The following is a 27,944-nucleotide window of genomic DNA, read 5'->3' as shown; positions in this document are numbered from 1 at the left end:
ATTGTAGTTAATAAAGCTTTATGTCCCTTTTTTTCTAAAATGCTGGTGGTCGAATTGAAAGTTATGTGTGTGTGTGTGTGTGTGTGTGTGTGTGTGTTTTGCCTCTCTCTAGACAAAAATAACATACATTAAGTAACTTTTATTTCTAACCCACTATTGAAATGTCTTCAACCCATTAACTTTGATTTAAAAAACAAAACAGTTTCTTCTGACTTACTCTAAAGCTGTACATGTAAGTACTTTATAGATTAGAGCAGAATTTTAGCTGAAGTAGTAGCTGTTAGTCGCTCAGTCGTGCCCGACTCTTTGTGACCCCATGAACTGCAGCTCACCAGGCTCCTCTGTCCATGAGATTTTCCAGGCAAGGGTACTGGAGTGGGTTGCCATTTCCTCCTCCAGGAGATCTTCCCAACCCCAGGGATCAAACCCGGGTCTCCTGCACTGCAAGCAGATTCTTTACCGACTGAGCTACAAGGGAATTTTAGCTTAACGTTGTTTTTTTTTTTTTTTTTTTAGCTTAACGTTTTATAATGTCAATGTTGTCAGCCTGGTCTAAATCTCTCTGAAGGAGAAAGATGTCATAGGATTGCATATCTGTGATAATATTTTAATACAGTGCTTAAAATTCCTTAATTGTTACAGTTGAGCAGCAAAGTTCCTCAAAAGGAAAAGGAAACTGCTCACTCCTTACCTTTCCCTTTGGCAGATTCTCTTATGCTGAGTTCGCCGTTTGTTAAGAGCAGACAGCTTCTTTATGATGACATTGGCGAAGTAAACCCGCGTCTCAGAGAACCCCGAGACCTCTTTGCTTTTTTCTCTGGAAGCGCGCTGCTGCAGGCTCCAAGATGGCCAAGAGAATGTGAGGTCATCAAGGAGTGCATTCATCATATTGGTAATGTGACTTACGTGTCATGGCCTTGCTCTTCTGATAGTCTGTGCGATAGCTTTAGGTTCTGTGCATACTAAAGTCCAAGGCAGGACAGATTCACTATCTGTTAGCTCACTTGAGAATGTTTAAGCTCTGGGAAACTGACACACACTCCCCAAAGTCAAAAGGTACACTAATGTTTAAATTTATTCATAGGTATTTTACTCTTTTTGATGCAGTTGTAAATGAGAATGTTATCTTAATTTCTCTTTCATTATTCGTTTATAGAAATGCAACAGAATTTTGTGTAATGATTTTATATTTTGCAAAATACAAAATTTGCCATTAGTTCTAACAAGTTTTCTGAATTTGTCACTAGTTCTAACAGCTTTCTGGTAGAGTGTTCAGGGTTTTCTATATAATATGTGTTAGTGGTAGTTTTACTTCTTCCTTTGCAATTTAAAGAGCTTTTCTTTCTTTTTCTTGCCTGATTGCTCTGGCCAGGAGTTCCCGTACTATGTTGAATAAAGTTGTCAGAGTAGGCATACTTGTTGTGCTCCTGATCTTAAAGGGAAAGCTTTCCGCTTTTTTGTCATAAAAGATGTTGGATTTTGTTCAGATGCTTTTTCTTCATGTGTTGAAATAATCATATGATTTTTATCCTTCATTTTGTTACTGTTATGTATCACATTGGCTGAGTTGTGAATGTTGAACCATCCTTGCAACTCTGGAATAAATCCCACTTGATCATAGTGTATAATTCTTTTATGTATTGTTGAATTTAAGTTGTGTTTTCCTATGCCCTTGGCTTTCATCAGTGGCTTCTGGACTTAAAATGGTAGGAAGTTGCCCAAGTCCCATATAAGAAATCTTTCAGAACTGAGTGTTAATGAAAACACCTTGTTTCCTCTGAAGAAATTGGTATGCTGCTGCTGCTGCTGCTAAGTCGCTTCAGTCGTGTCCGACTCTGTGTGACCCCATAGACGGCAGCCCACCAGGCTCCCCCGTCCCGGGGATTCTCCAGGCAAGAACACTGGAGTGGGTTGCCATGTCCTTCTCCAATGCATGAAAGTGAAAGTGAAGTCGCTCAGTCGTGTCCGACTCTTAGTGACCCCATGGACTGCGGCCCACCAGGCTCCTCCATCCATGGGGTTTTCCAGGCAAGAGCACTGGAGTGGGGTGCCATTGCCTTCTCCGGAAGAAATTGGTATACTTGTTCCTTTATAGTAAAAAATGTAGCTGATCGTGTTGTCCTGACTTGGAAGCTCAGGGACACATTTTGTAGAGTTGTTGCACCAACTTTCTGGCTTATTTTTAAGTCTTATGCTTCTGTTGTATATGCTTTTTGTTAAAAATTTCTCCATAGTCTTTATAGAAAGAAGCAAGATATAATTAATTTACAAACACACTGGAAACTTAGGATTGGAATTTGATTTGATTCAACCAGACTAGCCATTTGAATAATCATTATTATTATTTTATATCAGTCCTAATAAAGTACCTTTTATATTATTTCTTATTTTGTACTTTTTCAATGTCTTCTTTCAGAGTGGGTTCCACCTCAACCAGAATATTTCTATCAACCCACAGGAAATGAAAAGATACCAGAAATTGTAGGAGAAGAAAAAGGCACAATTGTCTATCAGTTAGATTCAGGTATTGTTATCACACCAAACAGTGAGTAATTAATCATGACCAAATTACAATAAACATATTTTTTATAATAAAAATTATTTTCAAAAATCCATAGTTTAGTGGTAAACTGAGTGATAGCCCTGAAATTCATAACTGATCAGTTTTAAATATTTAATCACTTTTAAAAAATGATAGTACCTTTTCTTTTTTTTTTTTTTTTTTTTGATAGTACCTTTTCTTAATAGTTCTGAGTCCCTTTCATATCTTCTTCCTTCTTATTCTTCCTGAAAGCCAGACGTTGGCTCTTTGGGGAGTTGCTCGTCTTTTTCTCTGCCTGCTTTGCTGCAGTGAGTGCTTTGTAGTGTGTATGCTGGCATTTATGCTGTAGTTGCCTGCATTAATTTGCAGCCATCCTATTGGTATAATTCATGTCTTTTATAAAAATGTGCTGGACAGTGTACCCAAGAACAAAATACATATTCTTTTCAAGGGTACATAGTAAATTCCCCAGGATATACCATGTATAAGGTTATAAAGCAAGTCTTAATATGTTGAAAAGGATTGAAGTCATACAAAATATATTCTCTGACCACAGCAAAATTAAATTAGAAATCAATAGCAAAATGAAATCTGGGAAATATACAAATATTCACAAATTGAAGAGCACATTTGTCTTAAGTAACCCACAGGCTAAAGAAAACATAAGCGTTCAAAAATATTTTGAACTGATTGAAAATAAAACCACATATCAGAATTTATGAGATGTAGCTAAAGCACTGCACGGTCACTTTACGACTTTAAATGCCTGTATTTAAAAGGAAGAAAGATTTCAAATCAATTACCTAAGCTTCCACCATAATAAATCAGGAAAATAAGAGCAAACTATGTCCAAAGTGAGCAAAGGGACTTCCCTGGTGATCCAGTGGTTAAGAGTCTGCCTACCGATGCAGGGGACATGGGTTTGGGAAGATGCCACATGCCACAGGATAACTAAGCCTGTGAGCCGCGACTGCTGAGCCTGTGGTCTCGAGCCCAGGCACTGCAACGAGAGCAGCCCCTGCGGTGAGAAGCACACCCCGCAGTGAAGAGCCGCCCCTGGTGACCGCAGCTGGAGAAGGCCTGTGTGTAGCAAGAAAGGTCCATCACAGCCAGAAGTAAACTTTTTTAAAGTGGGCAAAAGGAAGGAAATAATAGAAAACTGGAAGTCAGTGAAATGGAAAAGCAATATAGGAAACCAAGCCAAGGGCTGGTTCTTTGGAAACATCAACAAAACTGACAAAACTTTAGCCAAACCAACCAAAGAAACAGGAGAGGAGAACACAAATGATCAAAATTAGGAGTGAAAGGGGACACAGCCATCAACTCTACAGAAATCAAAACAATTAAAAGGTAATGCTATTAACAGCTTTATGCTAGCAAATTTAGAACACAGACGAACAGGAAAAGTTGCTGGAAAAAACACATACTATCAAAACTGACTCAGGAAGAAATAAAGTCTGAGTAGATTATAAAAAATAAATTGAATTAGTAATTGAAAATCTTCCTGGGAAGAAATTCCTGGCACAGATGGCTTAACAGGATTTATTTGAATTGTACCAAACATCTAGAGATGAAATAGCCCTAATTCTTCAAAAACTTTGAAACCAGAAGAAGAGGAAACACTTCCTACTTCTTCTTTTGAAGCCAGTATTCAAAGCCAGACAAAGGCATCACAAGAAAACTATAGATTAGTATTCCTCATGAATATAAACGCAAAAATCCTCAACCAAATACCAGCAAACCAAATTCAGCAGCGTATTGAAAGGATTGTACACCGTCACCAGGGGAGACTTGTTACAGGAAGCCAAGGGTGGTTTAATGTAAGGAAGCTTATGTGACTAAACCACATTAATAGAACAAAGAGGAAAAAAACTACACAGTCATCTCAGTCAGTGCAACAAAAGCATTTGACAAAATCCAGCCTTTCATGATAGCATTCTGAAAACTGGAAACCGAGAATTTCCTCTGTCCGATATCCTTTATTGATATTGGATATTTATTGATAAAAGGATATTTATGGAAAGGAAGAATCAACCTCAAACTCACTAAAACAGACATACCAACAATAGAGACAGTGGCACGGGCTGGGGAGGAGGTGAGGCAGATGGTAATAGTAACCTTAAAGGCAGAAGGGAGGTGTCCTGTTAAAGAGCTGTGGATCAACAGATAGAAATGGTCAGAGGAGAAGTCAGTTTTATTAGAGGAGGAATATGTACCAAGTGTAATTAGTAGAAATGGAATGTATGTTAACAAAATCGTGGAGGGGGGAAGGTTAAAAAACAGCAAGAGATAGGAAAGAGGAAGCTGCAATGGGTTTACATTCCTACCACGAGAAAAACAAAACGAGCGGATTTTAGCAGAGAGGGTCCCTCTGAGATGTGGTTATACGCGCTCTACTCCCAGTCGCCTTGGTTTTGGACTCTCATCTCACTGTTTCGGCAAAACTTACTGTATTCAGTGAGGTAGAAAAGACGAAGCAACTACCTAGCTCCACCTGATGGAGTGTCTGAGGAGGAGTTTGGGAGACTTTAAAAGCTAAGATCAGGGGCTTCCCAGGCAGTCCAGGGTTGAGACTTTCCTTCCAACGTAGGGTGTGCAGTTTCAATCTATGGTTGGGGAGCTAAGTTCTCACATGCTTCATAGCCAAAACACCAAAACAGAAAACAGAAAAAAATATCGTAACAAATTCAATAAGGACTTTAAAAATGGTCCACATAAAAAAGTTTTTTTTTAATCTGAGATTGTAAGTCAGTTGACTTGAGTGATAAATAATAGAGGATGTATCGCTCCTAGGACCTCAAGAAATTCTTGGTATCATAAGCCTGTTTTACCTGTCAGTGACCTTGTGGTCGTTTTCAGTAAACCAGATGACCATGAATCCCCACTGCCTCATCGGTTCTATCCAGACATATTTCTACAGAGGGAGAAACCCTGGGGCTGAGAGCTCATTCTCCTGATACGACAGCCTTTGTGAATTGTCCTCTTAATACACATTTGTGGCAGCTGTCTTGATCTTGCCTTTGGATTCATCAAGTGGAGTTAAGCCCACCCTACTGGAGGAATGAAGAAAACGAAAACTGAGAAGATGGGGCCGGGGAGAATTCCGGGAGTTTGTTAAGTTAGGAGTCCCAGAGCAACCACATGCTGTAAGGATGCTGTGGGTTAGATAAGAAGGAGGTTTTGTTTCTGAGATATGTTACTGTGGGCTGTGAATTGGATTATTTTTAATGTTACCTCAGAGACTTGAGAAAATGTTGAAATTCCTTTATTAGCGACATCTGGTTGCTGGTCTGTACATTGATTATGGTCCTTGAAAAGACTGAACAGCATGGGATTCCAGCTCTTAAATGGATTATACGTACTCTTGCTGCTTTCTCTGCTTTTACTTCCTCCCATTTCACACTCACTTTCTCCTTTGCTTTCATTTATCCAAATTACTTACTTACTCTCTAAGTCTCCACAGTGACAAGGTTGCATATAGAAGCAAAAGTCATAATGTGACCCTATCTACTAATGAAGGACCTACTTACAAAGGCAGGCCCTGTACATGTTTCTCTTTGTTTAATGCATGTATCTATCCTGCCCCGTGGTCAGTATCTTTGTTGATGTCAATCATTTGTTGATTGGTAGATATTGCTAACATCTGACAACATAATGCAAGTATAGTAAAAAATAATTGCAAAGTGAAATTATCCATATAAGTGATGTAAGATTGTATGAAGTCAGTGAATGTTAAATAATTACTTGCTTCACTTGCCAAGCCATTGACTACTGAGAATATAGAAATTTCTTATTTAAATACCCCTTGTTGTTAAACTAGAATAGTGCTGAACACAGAGGGGCTTAATAAACAGATACTAGATAAATGGATTCTGAGTGGAACTTGGACTAAATTTATCTATCTCATCCACAGTGCCCACTGAAGATTCCTATTTTACCAGTTCCAGAGTGGGAGGCAAACAGGGAATTATCAAGGAACTTTCTGTCTCCTTACAAGGACCAGAAGATAATACTCTGCTGTTTGAATCAAGGTTTGAGAGTGGGAACCTGCAGAAAGCTGTCAGAGTGTGAGTAACAGAGAGGAATTTCCCAAAGGGATGATGACTGAATTGACTGAGAAGTGTCTTCAGGAATCACGTTAAGGAGTCAGGAGTGTTTTTGTGAAAGAGAAAAGTGATGAGAGATGATTGTAAGGACAGTGAAGAAAAATGAAATAACTGTGACTCATATTTTCCTCCAGGAAAAAAAAATCATCCAAACTGTTTTTCCTACTTCTAAAAGAAATTAGTGCACATTTGAAATTTGCTTTATGGACCTGAAATACACTGTTAGATATTTCTCCAGCAAACATGCCCTTTTTCAAGACAGAATTGCAGTTCAGGGTCTGCAGCCACAGGGAGCCATGAAAGTCCTGTAATGCAAGGGAGGGAGAACACTTTTAACTGAGAGGAGAGGAAGTTGGGAGGCTTTAGTAAACAAAAGGTTCGTAGCTTTTCACTGGCTGCATCCTTACCAGGAAGGAAAGAGTTCTTCCTGTTGGGCTCCACTATCATTGCAGGGCTTGAGAGCTCCCCCTCTGGTCTCCCAATTCTATTTAATTAGGGTTTCTGTTCATTAAGTTTTTACAATCTTAATAAAAATGTTGTTTTTGTTTAGTTGCTAGCCCGCCAGGCTCCTCTGTCCATGGGATTCTCCAGCCAAGAAGACTGAAGTGGGTTGCCATTTCCTTCTTCAGGGATCTTCCCAACCCAGGGATCAAACCCACATCTCTCATGTTAGCAGGTGGATTCTTTACTGCTGAACCACCAAGGAAGCTCCTTAATACCTAACATAAAAAGTTGAAGCCCTATAATCATACCTCCCAGATGCAGCAACTGTTTATATGTATTAAGTTTTGTGTATATGCATTAACTTTTTTCTCTCTGGATAGATGTAGTATATATAGATTACATGTTTTTAAAAAAATAGTACACATACTGTTTGTTTTTTTAAATACATACTGTTTTGCATGTTGCTTTTTTCCACTTAATAAATTTTAGATGTTTTCTTATGGCCGTACCACAGATGCATCTCCTTATTTTTAATAGCTCATGTTGTCCTATCGTATGGATACTCTATATCTTATTCACCTTTTTCCCCAACTGATGGGAAATGAAGATGTTTACAATGTTTGGCTTAATGAATGAATACCCTTATGCCTACCCTATGAATACCCTTATTTTTAAGTATTGTTGGTGTTATGAGACAAATCCTAGACATAAAATTGTTGGGTCAGGGTTTGATCCCTTCAGCAATGCTCGTTTTTGTCCAGTTGTCCTCCCAGCATGACTTCCGTCCCCGTCGGCAGTGTGTGATAGTGCCTGTTTCCCAGCTCTGGAGTGCCCGTGAGATGGAGGCGGAAGGGGCACCCTGCTTTAGTCCATGCTTCATGAGCTATGCTTGTGGATGGGCATCTTTCCATGATCTCTGGCCTTTGTATTCTGTCTTCTGCAAGGTCAACAAGGTGAACGCTTTCCAGAAATATCCCCTCATCTTCAAATAAGTGAGGATCAGATATAAAGATAGTGCAGAGGGCTTATAAGTCTCTTCTACAGAGATGATATCCAGAATGTAGCTCACATCCAGCACTGGCTCTGGCTTCACTACTGTTTAGTGCATTTCAGAGAGAGGTGCTGAAGTAGTTAGAAACTGCTGTTGGATACTCTTGAAAGATACCAAGGAGCTCACGGCGCTCCCCACCATGCTGCATGGCAGTGTCAGTTTTGAGGTTCTTCCTGTCCCACTCCGAATCAGTTTTCTTTCCCCAGGTTCCTGCTGGCCTGATACATGGATTGGAAAACTAGGGAAAATAGAAAATAAATGTTTGATATAGCAGGCTTGTCTGTTGTAGTAAGATCTATTTCTGTCAGGAGAAAACAGTGTTTGTTTTTTGAGGGGCGAGTGGAGTTACAGAGATATGCTTCTGTGTTCTCCATTACAGAAACACCTTTGAGTATGAACTCACCTTGCGAACTGACCTCTACACAAATAAGCACACTCAGTGGTTTTATTTTCGAGTTCAGAACACCAGAAAAGATGTCACCTATCGCTTCACCATCGTCAACTTGCTAAAACCCAAGAGCCTCTATGCTATAGGAATGAAGCCGCTTATGTACTCCCAGCTGGATGCCAGCACCCACAGCATTGGCTGGAGGAGAGAAGGAAATGAAATCAAGTACTACAGGAACAACATGGATGACGGACAGCAGCCCTTTCACTGTCTCACGTGGACCATTCAGTTTCCACATGACCGGGACACTTGCTTCTTTGCACACTTCTACCCATACACGTACACTGACTTGCAACGCTTCCTCCTGTCGGTGGCAAACAGCCCCGTCAAATCTCAGTTCTGCAAACTCCGGACTTTATGTAGGAGCCTAGCAGGAAACACCGTCTACTTGCTCACCATCACCAACCCAGCCCGGACCCCTCAAGAGGCAGCTGCGAAGAAAGCTGTGGTCTTGACGGCCCGCGTGCACCCTGGAGAAAGTAACGGCTCCTGGATTATGAAAGGCTTTTTGGACTTCATCCTAAGCAACTCCCCAGATGCTCAGCTCCTCAGAGATATCTTTATCTTCAAAGTGGTCCCCATGTTAAATCCAGACGGAGTGATCGTAGGGAATTATCGTTGTTCGCTGGCTGGAAGGGACTTGAACCGGCATTATAAGACCATTCTGAAGGAGTCTTTTCCCTGCATCTGGCACACCAGGAATATGATCAAGAGGTGAGGCTTCTGTCCGTTGGTCTTAACACCGTCAGCTCAGTCTGACGCGGGAGCTCTTTCTCAATGGCATAGGCGTCAGGAATGGTTTTGGGGACAGTCTGTAATATTCTTTTTGCAGCCATGTGGGTTTGTTAGTTTTCACATTTTTAAATCATGTCTTACCTCTGGATTGAAACTAAACATGCAGTATTTCACTAGAGGTGTTTTACTTAGAAGTGAAATGATTGAATGTAAAAGGTCAAAAGTCAGGGAGTTCATAGGTCTTCGTGATAAGACTTGTGTAATAATGATAATAGTACCTAACCATTCGTCAGTTCCTGTGTACAGCAGGCAGTATTCTCCATGCTTCCCCCATGCCCCATTGAGCCTCACGTTCGCCCTGTGAGGTGGGCACAGTCGATGTCCCCATTTTATATAGGATGAGGAAAAAAAGGCCCAGAGAAATTAAGAGACTTGCCCAAGGTCGTACAGCTAGTTCTCTGGTTGCAGAGTCTGAATTCCTTGTTATTCTCTTATAAAGAAAGAATAATAAATCAATTTGCCTTTTCTAAGCCAGTGTAAAAGTAGTTGAAGACTAATGATATAACAGCACCCACCTTCAAGGAGCTTCCATTTCACTGGACCTGAAATTGCAGCACATGAATATGTGGACTCACGCACCTTCTCAATCTGTGTGAATGGCTGAGAGCAGCTTTGGGTTGATAGGCAGAATGGCTCAGTGTATACTGGAGTTGGGCAGGCCTGGGTCTGAGACCTGGTTTTACTACTGACTGCTTCTGTGACCACGGAAGCCTCAGTTTTCTCATCTGTAGAGTGGGGATAATAATACCTGCCTTGGGTGGTTACTGTGAGGCTTAAATGAGATAATCCATGTTATCTACTTAGCATGGTCCCCTGCATGTTGTAAAGGTGTGGCATTGTTACCATCATCACAGAGAAGGTGACTGTGTTTGGAGGATTGAATAGGTGTCCTGGTCATCCAGAGACAAGAGCTGAGTCTTAGAGGAACTAAGCCTGGAATGTCAGAAACCAAGGCTGTCTTTGGTTCTTTCCCCTCTCTGCCTGTCTCCCTCTTTCCACAGGTCTGCAGCAGGGTAGGCTTTCTTTCAGTGGATTTTCTCCTCTCCTTCCACAAGGCCTACCCGTCTCTGCTTTCCATGGCTGGCAGGGCAAAGAGTGCTGGAGACACGTTTCCATCAGGGATGAGGTTGGGGGTCCTTTGAAGATCATTAGGGGCTGAAATTTTCTTAGGAGGGAAAGTATCAACAGACATGCTTAAGGAAGAGACTCCAAGGGATCCTTGACTGTTCTCATGCCTTTGTATACCCACTGAGTCCTATGTTTGCACCCCCCATAGACTTCTTGAAGAAAGGGAGGTTCTCTTGTATTGTGATTTCCACGGCCACAGCCGGAAGAATAACATCTTCCTGTACGGTTGCAATAACACCAATCGCCAGTTCTGGCTTCATGAGCGCGTCTTTCCTTTAATGTTAAGCAAAAATGCACCAGACAAGGTAAGCACGAAAGGTAATTTCCTGTCCACTGACTACAGGAGAAGGATGACCCATCCATCCCTATATGCAGTGTCTGATTAGTCACTTTGTTGCTCCTCATTATATTGGGTAAATCCCAGAAAGCTGGACTTCAAGACTTAAGAAAAATGTGGCTTTGAGAATAACACTGTGTTCATCAACCAATGAAAAGATAAATAAAACTGTAGTATTTCCACACAATGGAATGTTATTTGGCAGTAAAAAGAACTGAGCCACGATACAGTGGGACTCAGATGAACCTGGAACGCATTATGCTAAGTGAAAGAAGCCAGACACAAAAGGCCGCATGTTATATGATTCTGTCCTAGGAACCATTCAGAAAAGGCAAATCGGTAGAGACAGAAGGTGGTTGAGTGATTGCCCAGGGTGGCATGACAGCTAATGGTGCGTGCTGGGTTTCTTTCTGGGGTAATGAAAATATTCTAAACCTAGGTTGTGGTGATGGTTACACAGCTGTGAATATATTTAAGCCACTGAATCGTGTAAATCGTGTACTTCATATGTGTGAATTGTACGGTATGTGAATAATATCTCCATGAAGATGATTTTTTTTTTTGTAATTGCTGTTGGCTGCTTTGCCCTGGGGTGTAAGTTCAAACTCTTAGTAGGTAGAATTCTCTACCATCTTCCATCCTGTGGCTGGCAATGGAAGAAGGGATTGAAAGACAAACAAAACGCTTATGTTATATGAGCCTCTACAGAAATATTTATGTAATACAAGATCACAAATAACTGTAAGACAGTAGAGGACTCATAAAAACAACTTAAGAGTCTTTAGTGGTTGGTTGCTTAATAGCTCTGTGACAGTTGTATCTACACTGATTTAAAAGTTGGTTTTCAACATCATAAGTAGAGTCAAAGTGCAACTGGCATTGGAAAGAAGTTGTTAGATTGAGTTTAGAAAAGTATTTAAATGATAGTGCAGATTTTTCTCGCATAAAGATATAAGACAGGGACTTCCCTGGTGGTCCTGTGGTTGAAAGTCCACACTTCCACTGCAGGGGGCAAGGGTTTGATCCCTGATCAAGGAACTAGGATCCTGCATGCTTCCTGGTGCAGCCAAAATAAATAGAATAGGAATAAAAGTGGCCCTTTAAAAACCATTAGTCCTGAAAAAAATCAAACAAAAATATAGGACAAAGGAATCCCCTGGGGGTCCAGTGGTTAGGACTTGACTCTTTCACTGCTGTAGCCTGGGTTCAATCCCTGGTCAGAGAGCTAAGATCCCACAAGCTGTGCAGTGTGGCTGGAAAAAATATAAATAGGACAAATATTTTATATCTGCGACTTATTTGTTTAAAAAGGAAAAGGAAACTTTTCTTCCTTCTGCCCTGATTCCCTCCCTGCCTGCGTTCTTTTCTTTTTTTAATCTTCTATTTTTCCCAGGAATCTCTTTCTTTCTTCGAATGAAATCACATCCAGAACCCAGTATCTAAAACTTGAACAAACTCCTTGGCCAACCCAATATACGTTTACAAATTCCAAATGAGGAAAGAGTTGGGGGTGATCATGAAATATGATGGAGGCTATTGAACTCCAAGCCAGGACCACATTAGTGTTAGAAGGTGGGAGAGTCTGGGCAGAGGTTATAGGGGTGTTCAGTTCAGTTCAGTTCAGTTCAGTCACTCAGTCGTGTCCAACTCTTTGCGACCCCATGAATCGCAGCACGCCAGGCCTCCCTGTCCATCACCATCTCCCGGAGTTCACTCAGACTCACGTCCATCGAGTCCGTGATGCCATCCAGCCATCTCATCCTCGGTCGTCCCCTTCTCCTCCTGCTCCCAATCCCTCCCAGCATCAGAGTTTTTTCCAATGAGTCAACTCTTCTCATGAGGTGGCCAAAGTACTGGAGTTTCAGCTTTAGCATCGAGGGATACACAAATTATAGATAGAGGATAAGGGTTCTAGATCCAAGGGTTCAAGGTGGGGAGGGGGTAGAAAATAAATCTCCAGCTGGCTGGTACCTTGAATGCTAAAGTAAGCCAGCATTCCCAAACAGGTGTTGAAGGAACCCTAGTCCTCCAGAATGTTCCTGGGGAAGGTGGGAGAGGAAAGGAAGAGTTCACAGGCAATGAAAATCAGAATCTACTCTCTCCCCTAGTGAAAGTCACAGTCCACAATAACACATTAAATGAGAGGTCCTGCAGAGAAGGCCTGTTTAATTGGGTTAAACCTTCATCTCCCTGACCAACAAGACTGCAGAACTCATTTTTTCCTTTGTAATATCTATGACACCCCTTGGTATTTTATGGAGCATATGTTAGAAACTAGTAGATACTTCCATTTTTTTAAAACCATATTAGTGAATTTTAGACATCTTACATTTGCCAGTTTATGATTAATAGAGGGTTTGGATTTCTCTTTAGTTCTCTTTTCACAGTTGTAACTTTAAAGTCCAAAAATGCAAAGAAGGAACAGGACGTGTGGTGATGTGGCGGATGGGAATCCTCAACAGCTACACCATGGAGTCTACGTTTGGCGGGTCCACCCTGGGTAAGCTGTCTTTCATAGATTACGGGCCATTACGGCAAGAGGAAGCCAAGCCAAGCACTGGCAAGGTGAAATCCCTTTGAATGTTGGGGAGATAGTTGACCTAGATTTTCTTATTTGTGCTTTAATGCTAAATTTGAGAACCCAAAATATGAGTGTGAAATATCATCCTGATGGGGCAGTACAACACAGTGGTTGCTCAGGGCCTGGAAATACAGCAGGTCTGAGTCTGGGTTTCCTTTGTGTGCATGCTCACTCACTCAAGTCGTGCCTGACTCTGCGACGGCATGGTCTGTAGCCCGCCAGGCTCCTTTGTCCATGGGATTCTCCAGACAAGAATACTAGAGTGGGTTGCCATTTCCTCCTCCAGGGGATCTTCCCGACATAGGGATCAAGGCCACATCTCCTGCGGCTCTGCTTTGCCTGGCAGGTTCTTTACCACTGAGCCACATGGGAAGCCTTTGAATTTCCTTTAACTGGCAATAATATTAGTACTTGAATTACAGGTACTACCTAATGAGATAGTGTGCATAAAGCATTTGGCCTAGTGTTTATCACAAAGTAAAACCTCAGTAATTCAGGCATCATGATTGTAAACTTGATCACTGTCAAAGATTCTCCTGAAATGGACTAAGAGAGAGACCCTGACCAGAAGCATAATATTCTGGAATCAGAGGTAGTGTTTTTAATGAGCCATTATTCATAAATTAGATTTGCATTTGCTCATAAAGACTTAGTAAGAAGTCCTGTGGATTTTTTTGTCCCCAGGCAATAAAAGAGACACTCATTTTACCACTGAGGATCTGAAGTCCCTGGGTTATCACGTCTGTGACACCCTTCTCGATTTCTGTGATCCTGACCGAACCAAGGTAAAAATGGGCTTTCAAGACAGGCGGTGCTGTCACTGAGATCACTGTCACACGGGTCCAGAGTCAGCCCAGTGGGGTGACAGGGGATCGTTATTTTCCTCCTCATATTTTTCTGAACTTTTTATAATCAAAGACAGTAAGGAAACCTCAGTCTGCACACTCCCGGCCGACGGTAAGCCCTCGTGCTTCCCCGGGAGTGGGGGCCGCAGCGCCCCTCCCGTGCAGCCGCCTCTCCCTCGCTCCTGGGCCTCCCTGTGGCAGCTCCAGTGCTCGCTCCCCTCCCTCCTGTCTCAGAAAACCAGGCGTCCTTTCTCTTCTCCAAAACCCTTTCTGCCCTCGGTGCGCTTGCCAGCCTCCCCCGTGGTCTCCCTGAGGTCTTGCCTTATCAATCACCTCTTCTCTTTTCTGGGCCTGTTTTTGTTTTTCCTTTTCTTCTTCCTCTCAACTGCAGATGTTCTCGAGCTGCCCCCATCCTAAATCACAGAGGCTTACTTTGGCCTTGTTTTTCCAGGAGCTTATTTCTATTTCCCTTTATTGTTCACCTTCTTAAAAGGGAGCCTGGACTCATGGTCCCTAACGCATCTCTCATGCCCCCTCTGAAGTGTCCACCCTGGGAACACATGACATGCACCACTCTGGATGCAACTGTACCATGAAAAAAATACTTAAAGGAGAATTTGACCTCAGCAAAGGGCCTCTTAAATCAGATTTGCCAGAGGCCAAAATCTGAACCACCCCATTCTAACTTTTCCTTCTTTGCTGCTCAAAAATATGAAGCAAATCCAACCTTTGCATTGTTCAGGAAGTTTATTAAGTATAACCAAGGGAATGACTAAAGCAGTATTCATTGACATTCTTCCCTAAAAATGCTTTTGCCTGTTCCCACAGCTCATGTAACTTATTGTTAACATGCCTTTAGTAGCAGAGGTTACAGTTTACTCATCCTTATGTTCCCAGCAATAAATAAAGTGCCTTTCAGCATATTTAGTATATGAATAAATAAATGAATAATCAAGAATAGCTTTTTTTTTTCAATTCCACAGTTCATGCAGTGTCTGGCAGAGCTTAAAGAGCTCTTACAACAGGAAATCCATAAGAAATTCAAGGAACTTGGACAAGATATGGATTTAGAAAGAAGCTGGAGTGATATCTCGTTGTCTGACGTTGAATCCAGGTAACAAACTTCATTTCAAAGTAAAACCAGAGAGGTTCTATTTTTTTAAATTATTGTCTTGCTTGCTCTGTTGTGTTGGTTTTGAACCTCGGATGCAAAGTATTGAGTAAAATCATGGCACACTTGGATACACTTTGTTCTTTCAACAGCTAGGTATTAAGTGCCTGGTCCTTGTTGGCCCCTCCTCTCAGCTCTGGAAAGAGTTAGGGAGCTGCCGACTCAGTCTCCCAAAAGTCTCTCTAGGAACCTTAACAACCAGACCATCAGGCCAGGGAGGGCGTCGCACTCACCATGTCACCTCTTCCACTCTCCCAGAAGCCTCTGCCAAACTCACAAGGACCACTGCACCGAAGCCTCTTCACTTGCACTCTCAAAAACAAAACGCCACCTGCATATAAACTCCTGCACGTCGGGCCCAGTGGGGACTGACTCAAAAGCATCCTGACTGCATCCCGACAGGCTCAGCAGGGATACCCTGATGGATTTCGTGACGAATTATTGAATCCAGTCTGTCAGCCTCAGCACCAGCCTCCATGGGGCTCTGTCCACTCACGGCATCGCACAGAACAGCGGGCTGCATGTGTGTGGGCCCAGTGTGAGCTGTGTCTCAGTGTGCACATACATGGTTTTAGACATCTTCTGGGGCGTACTGCATCTCACGCTTCTATTCCCTTTCTTAATGTTTTGTGTTATCTCCAAAAGGGACTTCAGAGGCTATTATCTGGCAGCCTCAAAGGCTGCTGCTCAGACTGGAAAAGCCTTGTGAGAACAGGGAGCTGGGAGTTATGAGAGAAGCGAGAGCTCCCTTCCCGCTGCTTTGCTGCAGGGCTCCTCATTGTTCACTGATGGGAGGGAGAGGAGCACGGACAGAATGAAAGGGCTGAGCAGAAGAGCGGCTGGAGGTGCCGTCCTTTCCCAGGAGATCTGAGCTGTGTGCCTAAGACGTTTCTCATATACGGAGGACGGGTCACAGGCACAGCTTTCAGTTCTCGCCAGCCACACCCCAGGAAAGGGGAAAATGGAACGCGGCCCAGAAACCGAGGACATGAGGAAGGGAGAGAGGATGCATTATCTGAGTCCACATTCATCCCAGCCTGTGAAGAAAGGGGGAGACGACAGTTTGCCGGGGGGCTTCAGATCAGTCTAGACGTTCATCCAAAGCTTTCCAAGGGGGATTTGGGGTATTAAAAGTAATGCTCCTAATCTGTGACCTACAGATCTTTTGTTATTAAATATATCTATTTGTATTTTCAACGCATTCTTAAAAAGTAACTAGTCACATCCTTGCTCTGAGCTGGTACTGACTAGACAGGCATTGCACACTGGAAAAAGCCCCTGCTTTCAGACAAACCACAGCCCCCTGCTGTTCTCTCAGGCTGCTCCTTAAGAATCCCACAGCCTCTCAAAATCACTGCCAAGGGCAGCTTTGTCCATCTGGCCAGTATTTATTTTGCCACACGGGTCATCTCTGTTTCCTGTTCCTGGTGCACTGCCTGGCATGCTGGAGGTGTTGTCAATGAATGAATGGATGTGCTTGTCTTGATTTCTTAGTAATTGAAATACACACTGCGGGCAAAGAGCAGACCAGGTGTCCTCACCCCAGGCCACTCTTCCGGTCAGTGCTACACGTCCTGGAAGTTAATGGCAGGTCTTCCCTTTCCCTTCCTTCTGGAAACAGCACCAGCGATTCTGACAGCCCCCTCTCAGATGGCCTCCCTGTTCACCGACTGAGCGCAGCAGGCGAGGTGAGATCATGGAGACTCTGACGCCCAGGAAGTAGCAGCCTAAGAACAAGCCTGACACTGCTGAATAGTCTGGAGGAGTTTTCAACTGTCCCGAGATCTGCAGAAAATATAGTGATAGCATCCTAACTGGTTACCCAGCCCTGGAGTCCTTCTTTTTGTCCTTTGCAACTTTCTTCTTTAAAACCTAGAGAGGAAAAATGTGAGGACTCCACACAGATTCCAAAATTAACAAAAAGTGAGGGGGAAATGTTTAACTTAAAGTGAAAACCACGTTAAGAGATGGAGGTTGTTAAAAACGACCCACACATTTTAAAAAATGTTGGAAAGTGTTTTTGTTGACATGGTCTTAGGTAGTTTTCTATATTTCTGTATTATTAAGTGATATTTTTGCCCTGTCTATTCACAGACAGGCTTTTTTTTTACATAGATATTATAAGAGCTTTGGAGACAGCAAAATGTTTGTTGTGGTTCACTAGGCACTTGAATTCTTAGTTACATTAAGAAATATCTTCATTCTTGGGTGAGTTTAAGTCTATGTCAGATGAGCCAGCCATATCAGACTAGACCCTACAATTTCTTCAGCTAGATTTAACAGCAGCATCAGAATAAGCTTTACCACACCATGGGTAACTGGAAAATTAGTACCAAGCTTCATTTGCTTAATTATTAAAGCTACCTTGTGGTCACAAACAAACTGTATCAGTTGATCACACAGCTAGTAATCAGTATCGTCTGTACTTGCCAATATTGCCTTAAGTAATGTGCTTTCACATTTTATATCAGAGATATTTGGTTATTGGTATAGGTGCCTCTTTGGCAGTATATCTATAATAGGGGGATTTAGGTGTGTTAAGTGGGGAGGGGTCCCTAGTAATGAGGTAACAACTGTTTTTTGGTTCTCCAAACCAACAACAACTCAACACGCTGTGAGGGCCCGCATCCTGGGTTAGCAATGGTGTTTTGAGCATTGTGTGAAAAGAGTGCTCCCTATGGGTGGGTGTCTCTCTGGAACCCTCAATGGCTAGGCTAATTTCTCTGTGCTTTCCGAAATAGTTGCATCAGAAGAAGACAATGTATAAGAAGAAAAAAAAGCCACTTAAGTCGAGAAAACAGCGAAACAAACAGTATCAGAGAAATACTTTGATGCCGGAGTCAAAGTTGACTGAAGATGCCCCAGTAAGAAGGCCTACATCTACTGTCTGGTTAGAGTGTTCCACGTGGGAAATGGGACAGGGGGCCGTTTTCTATGTGGATTTCAGAGCTCTTACCCGGGTCCTCAAAAGCAAAAGCTTTTGAACTATGGTGTTGGAGAAGACTCTTGAGAGTCTCTTGGACTGCAAGGAGATCCAACCAGTCCATCCTAAAGGAGATCAGTCCTGAAAATTCACTGGAAAGACTGATGTGAAGCTAAAACCCCAATACTTTGGCCACCTGATGCCAGGAACCGACTCATGGAAAAGACCCTGATGCTGGGAAAGATTGAGGGCAGGAGAAGGGGATGACAGAGGATGAGATGGTTGGATGGCATCACCGACTCAATGGACATGAGTTTGAGTAAACTCCGGGAGTTGGTGATGGACAGGGAGGCCTGGCAAGCTGCAGCCCATGGGGTCGCAAAGAGTCGGACACGACTGACCTGGGTCCTCTGGACATCCCTGAGCATATTTCAGCTTGGCCCTTCCACTAGACTCTAGCACAGCAAGTCCAGGAGTCCACCAGGTCTGGATTTCCATAGGAAGGAGGTAGTGACGGAAAAGTGGTGGCAAGAGCCAGTCCAGAGTGGTGGGTGGTAAGAGCTCAGCCTGGTGCAGGCCAAGGCCACTTGGGCACCTCCTTCCTCATGGCTGCACCCACGCCACACCCCCTGCTCTCTAAAGGTGAAGATGCCTTCAAAGGCGGGAGATTTGCTCTTGGGTGAATCAGGTCTGTTGTGAGTAGATTAATTATAACAGAGAACTGAAAACTGTTCTCTTTGCAATCCTTCTAGGAAAGGGCAGGATTTCCTTCTACTCTGCAAAAGCATCCTGCCTTTTTCAGAACTTCAGAGAATGCCAGTTCTTCAATGATGAAATATGAAAAATCAAGATTGAATAAGGTATTATTTTTGCCTGACTTATTTTTTTAACTCACTCATAGAAAAGTTATTTAAAAAATTTTTGGTAATATATTTAAAGTGTACAGTGTGATTTTATACACTCATGCACACACACACACAGAACACACATGTATACATTGAGAAACGATGGCCACCATTTAGTTCATTAATGCATCCATCACCTCCAATCTTTACTTTTTCTCCTGAAAACTCTTAAGTTTGGGGCTGTCTATTCTGTTCCGTTCTTAGTCTTTGTCATGCAGTTGCTCTGATTTTTCCAGTTAGCTCATCTCCCCCTCGCCCCCTGACAGTGCAGCTGGGAGCAGGGGGACATTAGCGTTGGCGGACACTGGCACTGCTTTGGATTGGACACCACTGAAGTCTGGTATCACGCCTTGGTGAATTGTGATTTTTATACCCACATCATAAGAGCAGGCTGCTGGATGCTCCATCCATCCCCTCAACAGACTACTGTGCAGCCACTACCTGCAGGCCACCTACTGAAGGCCGGGAGGGCAGCATCGAACGAAGCACCCTCCCTGCCTCAGGGACCCTGGCGTCTGCTGGGGGTTTTAACAAGTAAGCAGGAAGTTAGCATCCAGAGTAGGATGCGGTAGGACACAGAAGGAACAGATCCAGGCGACGTTGCAGTGCTTTGGAGCGCGGCTATGAAATCCGCGACTCTTCTACGTATAAAGTAGATGTGAGTATGGCAGTAGGCAAACAGCATGCATGAGGCCTACCTCGCGCGAAATGCTGCCCCATGGGTGAGGACAATAGAACGAGGCCCCCCAGCACTACAGCACAGAGCCCGAGCAGAGCACAGCCGTCTTCATTCAGTATCGAGGGCCACTTGGCATCCAGTGTGATAGCAGCAGGAGCGCACGCTGTGGAGGCCGCCTTCAGTTCAAATCCCAGCCCCACTGTGTCATCTTCTGTGAGTTTCTTAACCCCCCGGGGGCTCCGTTCCTGCATCTAAAATGCTGGGGTTGTAGTATCTTGAGGTTCTTGAGAATATTCTACGTGAAACCATGTGTGAGGTGCCCAGCACATAGTAGGCATTCAGTAAGCATTAGTGTCCTTGTTTTCTTTGAATTATTGTGTTTGCATTCTGCCTCTCTTTTCAAAGTGAGAGTACCATAATGAGTCAACATGCATGAATAAAAAGTCCTCTGTGTGTTTTATGCAATCACACACTTGTCCAAGTGGAAAATTTAGGGAGAATATGTTCCTTTATTTTAGTCCCAGTTAAATGGAAGAGGCAAAAGCACCTCCCTGGACCCAACAGATATGACCACCATGATTTTGACTAAGACTAAAGACAGAATACAGGTATTTCACCTAATATATGTATATGTGTGTGTATATATGTGTGTGTGTGTGTGTGTGTGTGTGTGTGTGTGTATGCCCACAGCTGATTTTGTTTTTCAAATGTATTATATGATTCGAGGGGTGGTGATCCACAGTCCACACAGTGTCGTCCCTGTGGATTTGTTCTGTTAAGGTGACCATCTCAGGTGGTTTGCCTCCTCAGGCTACAAACACCTGACCAGCCTGGAGCACAGCCCGCAAGGCCCCTCAGGACTGGGGAAGCTCACCCAGGGCTGAACACTTGCCGTGGCGAATTTCGTTTTGTTTCAGTGAGCATTTGTTAGGCAGCTATTGTTTTGTAACCTAGTGCATGCAGCGACTCTCAAGCCAGGGGATGCTGACAGCAATCGGGGAGCCACCTCCAGGTGTGAGGGGCATCTCACATCCGGTTACCGTGACCGTTCAGTACAGAGGTTTGTGAATGATCCGCTTTTTTAAAAGAATAAGTTTGAATGAATTCATATTTATCCCTATAATAACATCTCTCTTGTTCATTTGTACCTGCATATTCTTTCCTTGTTGTTTAGTCGCTAAGTTGTACCCAACTCTTTTGTGACCCCATGGACTGTAACCCTCGAGGCTGCTCTGTCCGTGGGATGTCCCAGGCAAAAATACTGGAGTGGGTTGCTATTTCCTTCTCCAGGGGATCTTCCTGACCCAGGGACCAAACCTGTGTCTCCTATATTGGCAGGTGGGTTCTTTACCGCTGAGCCACCAGGGAAGCCCCATTTCTTCCTTAGAAGGAGGAGAAAAAAATAGAGAAACAGCTGGTGAACCAGCTGGTAATGCCAAAGAATATTAAAACTACTGCACAATTGCACTCATCTCACACACTAGCAAAGTAATGCTCAAAATTCTCCAAACCAGGCTTCAACAGTACGTGAACCATGAACTTCCAGACGTTCAAGTTGGATTTAGAAAAGGCAGAGGGACCAGGAAAACACGTGGTTTCAAATAACCCTGGCTATGTCTCTGGGAAAGTGCTGCTCACATGTGTCCAGGTGGAGCAAAAATTGAGGACCACTGGATTACTGAGGTTAGATGGCGCTGGTGGTAAAGAATCCGTCTGCCAATGCAAGAGACATAAGAGATGAAAGTTCGATCCCTGGGTCAGGAAGATCCCCATGGCAACCCACTCCAATACTCTTGCCTGGAGAATCCCATGGACAGAGGAGCCTGGTGGGCTAGATAAAGTCCACAGTGTCGCAAAGAGTCGGACACGACTGAAGGGACTTAGCATGCACACGTGCGCTAGGTAGAGATTGGATGGTTTTCTCAAGATCAGATCCCTGCCATCTTCTCAAGTCTGCTGCTTGAGGATTCTGAGAATGATGCTCTCATTTAGCCATCAGTATCTTATGAAGATCCGACCATGTGGGGCCCTCTGAGGGCTGTATAACATGAGCCCTCCCTTAAGGCCATGATCCTCTAGGAGGGGTAACAAAGTAGATACTCCAACCACCATGATCTCACAGAAACAGCAGTGAAAAGAGAGGTGGAGATCAAGTCAAGTCAAAGAGGATTCTGTCCTGGCACAGGGCTGGGTGGTGACTGTCCCCTTTCCTCCTGCGGCTTCCACGGTGAGATGTCCATAGGTGGCTAAAGCCGTTCCCACCACTGAAACGTGCTAGTTAGGCTGCAACCTGTAAATGGGGATTCATTTAAACCCAGCAGAGTAGCTGAATGCCATCCAGGCCTTTACGTCTGCTTCATTTTTCTTTAAATTTCTAGTTCAATGTTTCTGTAACAGAGATGTAGGCATTTGACTTCCACGGTATGTCAGAGAAGAGTTTGAAAACTCTGGGCAGTCTCCAACCTTGAAAATCAAGGTCTCTTTCTTTGTGTGATGTTTCTAAACAGCTTATAAAATACAATCCCTGAGCTTCTCGGAGCAATTAAGATCTCACCTGTGGACTTCTCTTTGGCCATCTCAGGACTAGGGCGAATGCTCGATTTACCCCTCCCTGCCCTGTGACAGTGTCGGCTGCTTTGGTATTTGAGGAGAAATGCGACTACCTCTCTCTAACTCCTTGTGACAGCAGCCCCAGTCCTAGCTATAGCTTTAGGAATTGCAGCACAAAGTGATTCAACCCTTCTATCTTGTTTGCACAGAAAGAGAAGCCAGGATTTACAGTATCTTGCGATCCAAGGAGAAGCACCAACCCCAGCCAAGAGCCAGCTCCACCAGTGAAGCCAAGCTGGTCCAGGAACAGATATCCTGGCACAAAGGGAAGCCACAGGACTGCCGTGGTATACCCATCCTTGCACATATACACCTACCCGTAGAGTGCCTGGAGCACGCCACACAGGCACTTCCTTGCTGTGTTTTGGGCTAGGCACGTTTTGTGACGAAGGGATTTGTAGGCTCGGGAGCTCCATCCACGTGCTGTGCATCCATCACGCACCACTCTCACCCCAGGAGCTTACGCTGCGTGCAGGATCTCAGGACGCATACCTCCCGACTTAAATTATTTTTTCATGAAATGAAATTTTATTGTGATGTATCCAAAAGCTTCCCTTACCAGAAATTGAAGTGTGTGCTCATGAAACTACAACACAGATATACCTCAGTTTATCTATTCTCTCTAAAATTATGTGCAAAGAAGCTTTAAAAGAGCAGACTATTTTAAACGTACTCGGAGTTTGCTGTATGAAAGAAAGAGTCCTGTGCCAGAGCTTCCTCGTGACGAACGGTCAGTCAGGCTGCGGTGTATCAGGTTTGCTCGGGGTGAGGTGTTCCCACCCAGAGGAAAAAACTCGTGTTATTACCTGGAAGTCGGTATCGCATCTATTACGCTCAGCATGGTCATGTCAGGTCTTAACCCGTTGATTAAAGTTCGTTCTCTCCCACAAGTTGTTCCCTTTGATTGGTTAACTGCGTAGCCTCGTGGGAATAGGTACACTGGCTTTCTGTGCTTGGCAGCCACCAGGCCCCGTCTGCCGGCTTCGGCCTGTCACTCCGTCACGTCAGCGCGCTGGAGTCAGGTTCAGAAGGGCCCTCCAGTTCCTGCCGGGCTGCCTGTTTTCACTTTCCCTGTTTCCTTTTATGTTGGGTTGAAAGTTTCCTAGTGTGTCTTGTGTTATCACTTTTAAGTCCTTTCAGCCACCACCACCCGGGTAACTAGAGATGAGAGCCACACGGCAGCGCATTCTGTTAGAATCCCAGTGTCGGAGCCCCTCTTTTTTTGATCAGCCGACTCCTAGGTCATGTGTCTGTCTGGGTAATGTTGGCGGCGCTGGGCCTCTGTTGCCGCCTGTGGGCTATCCCCAGTTGCAGAGAGCCGGGGCTGCTCTCCCGTGGGGGCACATGGGCTTCTCGGCGCGGGGGCGCCTCTTGCTGCAGAGCGTGGGCTCTGGGGTGCACAGGCTCAGTAGTTGTGGCACTTGGGCGTAGTTGTCCCAAGGCACGTGGAGACTTCCCAGACAAGGGATCGAGCCCACGCCCCCTGCATTGGCAGATGGATTCTTGGCCACTGGACCACCAGGGAAGGCCAGGTGACTTTATTTTGAGAACCATTCTAGGTTTACAGAGAAATTGAAAATTTTTAGTACAGAGAGTTCCCATATACTGCCCACCTCCCCAAAACCCCTCACACACACTGTGTGTGTGTTTTTAGGGGGAATATCTGCCCTTGTTTTTTACATAGGAGTCTGTAAGTGGCCTTCTTCTAGTCCACACCTTACCCCTTGAAACTTTAGGCAACTAGTCAACATTCTATCTAGAAATCGCCCCACCAAAAACCCCGCTTTTTGTTCCTAAAAGGATATTGTTAAAGGACAAGTCCCCAAACAAGGTTTGCTCAGGGCAAACCTTGTTTGAAAGTTGTTCAGAAATACTTGTTTTTGTTCCAAATAATTTTGGAAAAACTAATTTTAGAAATTACTTTCTAGATGACTCTACACATGGACATCACCAGATGGTCAATACCAAAATCAGATTGATTATATTCTTTGCAGCCAAAGATAGAGAAACTCTATACAGTCAGCAAAAACAAGACTGGGAGCTGACTGTGGCTCAGATCATGAACTCCTTATTGCCAAATTCAGACTTAAATTGAAGAAAGTAGGGAAAGCCACTAGACCATTCCAAGTATGACCTAAGTCAAATCTCTTACAATTATACTGTGGAAGTGACAGATTCAAGGGATTAGGTCTGATAGAGAGCCTGAAGAACTATGGACAGAGGTTCATGACATTGTACAGGAGACGGGGATCAAGACCATCCCCAAGAAAAAGAAATGCAAAAAGGCAAAATGGTTGTTGGAAGAAGCCTTACAAATAGCTGAGAAAAGAAGAGAAGTGAAAGGCAAAGGAGAAAAGGGAAGATATACCCATTTGAATGCAGAGTTCCAAAGAACAGCAAGGAAAGATAAGAAAGCCTTCCTCAGTGATCAGTGCAAAGAAATAGAGGAAAACAAGAGAATGGGAAAAACTAGAGATCTCTTCAAGAAAATTAGAGATACCAAGGGAACATTTCATGCAAAGATGGGCTCAATTAAGGGCACAAATGGTATGGACCTAACAGAAGTAGAAGATATTAAGAAGAGGTGGCAAGAATACACAGAAGAACTATACAAAAAAGATCTTCATGACCCAGATAACCTCAATGGTGTGATCACTCACCTAGAGTCAGACATCCTGGAATGCAAAGTGAAGTGGGACTTAGGAAGCATCACTACAAACAAAGCTAGTGGAGGTGGATGGAATCACAGCTGAGCTATTTCAAATCCTAAAAGATGATGCTGTGAAAGGGCTGCACTCAATATGCCAGAAAATTTGGGAAACTCAGCAGTGGCCACAGGAATGGAATAGGTCAGTTTTCATTCCGATTGTAAAGGCAACACCAAAGAATGTTCAAACTACTGCACAGTTGCACATCTCACACGCTGGCAAAGTAATGCTCAAAATTCTCCAAGCCAGGTTTCAACAGTACGTGAACCATGAACTTCCAGACGTTCAAGCTGGATTTAGAAAAGGCAGAGGAACCAGAGATCAAATTTGCCAACATCCATTGGATCATCAAAAAAGAGAGTTCCAGAAAAACATCTACTTCTGCTTTATTGACTACAGCAAAGCCTTTGACTGTGTGGAACACAACAAACTGTGGAAAATTCTTCAAGAGATGGGAATACCAGACCACCTTACCTGCCTCCTAGGAAATCTGTATGCAAGTCAATAAGCAACAGTTAGAACTGGACATGGAACCACAGACTGGTTCCAAGGAATTGAACCCAGGTCTCCCGCGTTGTAGACAGACGCTTTACCATCTGAGCCACCAGGGAAGTCTTATATTGTCACCCTGTTTATTTAATTTCTATGCAGAGTACATCATGAGAAATGCCAGGCTGGATGAAGCACAAGCTGGAATCAGATTGCCAGGAGAAATATCAATAACCTCAGACACGCAGATGACACCATCCTTATGGCAGAAAGTGAAGAACTAAAGAGCCTCTTGATGAAAGTGAAAGAGGAGAGTGAAAAAGTTGGCTTAAAACTCAACATTCAGAAAACTAAGGTCATGGCACCCGGTCCCATCACTTCATGGCAAATAGAGGGGGAGACAGTGAAAACAGTGAGAGACTATTTTGGGGGGCTCCAAAATCACTGCAGATGGTGACTGCAGCCATGAAATTAAAAGACACTTGCTCCTTGGAAGAAAAGCTATGACCCAACCTAGACAGCATATTAAAAAGCAGAGATACTACTTTGATAACAAGTGTCTGTCTAGTCAAGGCTATGGTTTTTCCATTAGTCATGTATGGATATGAGAGTTGGGCTATAAAGAAAGTTGAGCACTGAAGAATTGATGCTTTTGAATTGTGGTGTTGGAGAAAACTCTGAAGAAGTTACCAAGTTGCAGTTGGACTGCAAGATCAAACCAGTCAATCCTAAAGGAAATCAGTCCTGAATATTCATTGGAAGGACTGACGCTGAAGCCGAAGCTCCGATACTTTGGCCACCTGATGCGCAGAACTGACTCATTGGAAAAGACACTGATGCTGGGAAAGATTGAAGGCAGGAGGAGCAGAAGGGGAGACAGAGGATGAGATGGTTGGATGGCATCACCAACTCGATGCACATGAGTTTGGGCAAGCTCTGGGAGTTGGTGACGGACAGGGAAGCCTGTCTATCTGCAGCATATACATCCCGTGTGGGGCATGCTGGCGTGCTGCAGTCCATGGAGTCGCAAAGAGTCGGACACGACTGAGCGACTAAACTGAACTGACTGAATTTTTAAAAAGCACCCCGATATAATATTTTTGGAATAAAAATCAGAATACATGATCAGATTTTTAGAAGTGGTTTTTGAGAGTGAATGCTTCCTGAGAGCTGTGGTTTGGCTGCTAAGATACCGAAGGAGCAAAAAGGAGAGAATCCCATGTCATCCAGGCACAGCCTCCACATCCAATAATTGTCAAAAGGCCAAGGCAGTAGTTGAGTGCTGGGCCCTGCCCAGCCCACAGTCAGCTCCAGAAAGGAGTCGCTACTTGTTTTCTTTAGAAAAGAGGGACCAATCTTCCTGCTTAGATTAAGAAAAAGTGCCCCACAGGGAATGTACACACTGCAGCAGCTAAGCCACCGTGCCTGTCATTTCTCCTTCTGCTTTTGATAGGAAGCTGGGAGAGATGACCCTGGGAAGAAGCTGTGAAATGACAAACAGGTAATTAATTCTGTGTGAATATGATAAGACTCCAGGTGCAGGGGAAACAGCACAAAGCATCTTGACCTCTAAGAGTCAACCTTGAGAATGAAATGAGAGAAAAGACAAAACAGAGTGTTTCAGTTGGGTCAGAGAACAAGATCGACTTTACTGAACATAAAGGAGTGATCCTCCAACTTAAAAAAAAAAAGAGGAAAAAAAAAGCCTGCACTGGACAGCTGCGAACAAAGGTGAAGGATATGGGGGAAAATGATAATGTGCTTTATACTTGGTTTTCTTTTTAGTTATTTCATGCTTTTTGAGTATACTTTTTCTTTATAAACTGAATGCATAGTTGGTAACAAGTCGTTTTCTTAAGATTTCAAATGGATTTCAGGTGAACAGGTTTTCTTTAGAAGCGTCACTTTTTGGACCACATGGTCACAACTGAGCTCCTGTTACCATCTGATGGCAGCATGCCCCTTTTCTGTTTTTGAGATGTGACATTGTTAGAAGTCTCATGAGGTAAGGTGATCACGGTAACCATTACTCTACTCTTTAGAAGTTTCTTGATGAACCATTAAACACTGCAACTCTGTATAGACATAAGAGTTTCCTTGAAAGCAAGGATTCTAGGTGTTTTTTCCATTTGTCATTTTTAAAGTACAAGGATTTGGGAATCCTTAGTGGCTCAGTGGTTAG

At 43.5% G+C, this 27,944-nt stretch overlaps 1 protein-coding gene across 3 annotated transcripts in view; it reads left to right on the top strand.

Moving 5' to 3' along the window:
• The window catches only part of AGBL2 (AGBL carboxypeptidase 2), a 29,367-nt gene extending 5,917 nt beyond the window's left edge, over window positions 1–23,450 (top strand). For 2 of the 3 annotated variants that reach the window (XM_040259278.1, XM_040259277.1), the window contains 13 exons: window positions 707–892; window positions 2,417–2,524; window positions 6,456–6,609; window positions 8,523–9,305; window positions 10,663–10,819; window positions 13,225–13,351; window positions 14,117–14,217; window positions 15,261–15,391; window positions 17,070–17,136; window positions 18,190–18,312; window positions 19,124–19,231; window positions 20,474–20,563; window positions 22,715–23,450. In XM_040259278.1, coding sequence (XP_040115212.1) covers window positions 707–892; window positions 2,417–2,524; window positions 6,456–6,609; window positions 8,523–9,305; window positions 10,663–10,819; window positions 13,225–13,351; window positions 14,117–14,217; window positions 15,261–15,391; window positions 17,070–17,136; window positions 18,190–18,312; window positions 19,124–19,231; window positions 20,474–20,563; window positions 22,715–22,888 — 2,309 coding nt within the window. In that variant the 3' untranslated portion in view covers window positions 22,889–23,450. Of the gene's footprint in view, window positions 1–706; window positions 893–2,416; window positions 2,525–6,455; window positions 6,610–8,522; window positions 9,306–10,662; window positions 10,820–13,224; window positions 13,352–14,116; window positions 14,218–15,260; window positions 15,392–17,069; window positions 17,137–18,189; window positions 19,014–19,123; window positions 19,232–20,473; window positions 20,564–22,714 lie in introns of all 3 variants that reach the window. The other variant, XR_005724257.1, reaches the window with a different exon arrangement.
• Window positions 23,451–27,944: the final 4,494 nt, after the last annotated feature.

This window comes from Oryx dammah, unplaced genomic scaffold (assembly GCF_014754425.2).
Source record: "Oryx dammah isolate SB20612 unplaced genomic scaffold, SCBI_Odam_1.1 HiC_scaffold_17, whole genome shotgun sequence".
Taxonomy (NCBI): domain Eukaryota; kingdom Metazoa; phylum Chordata; class Mammalia; order Artiodactyla; family Bovidae; genus Oryx; species Oryx dammah.
This window is presented reverse-complemented; position numbering and strand designations above follow the sequence as displayed.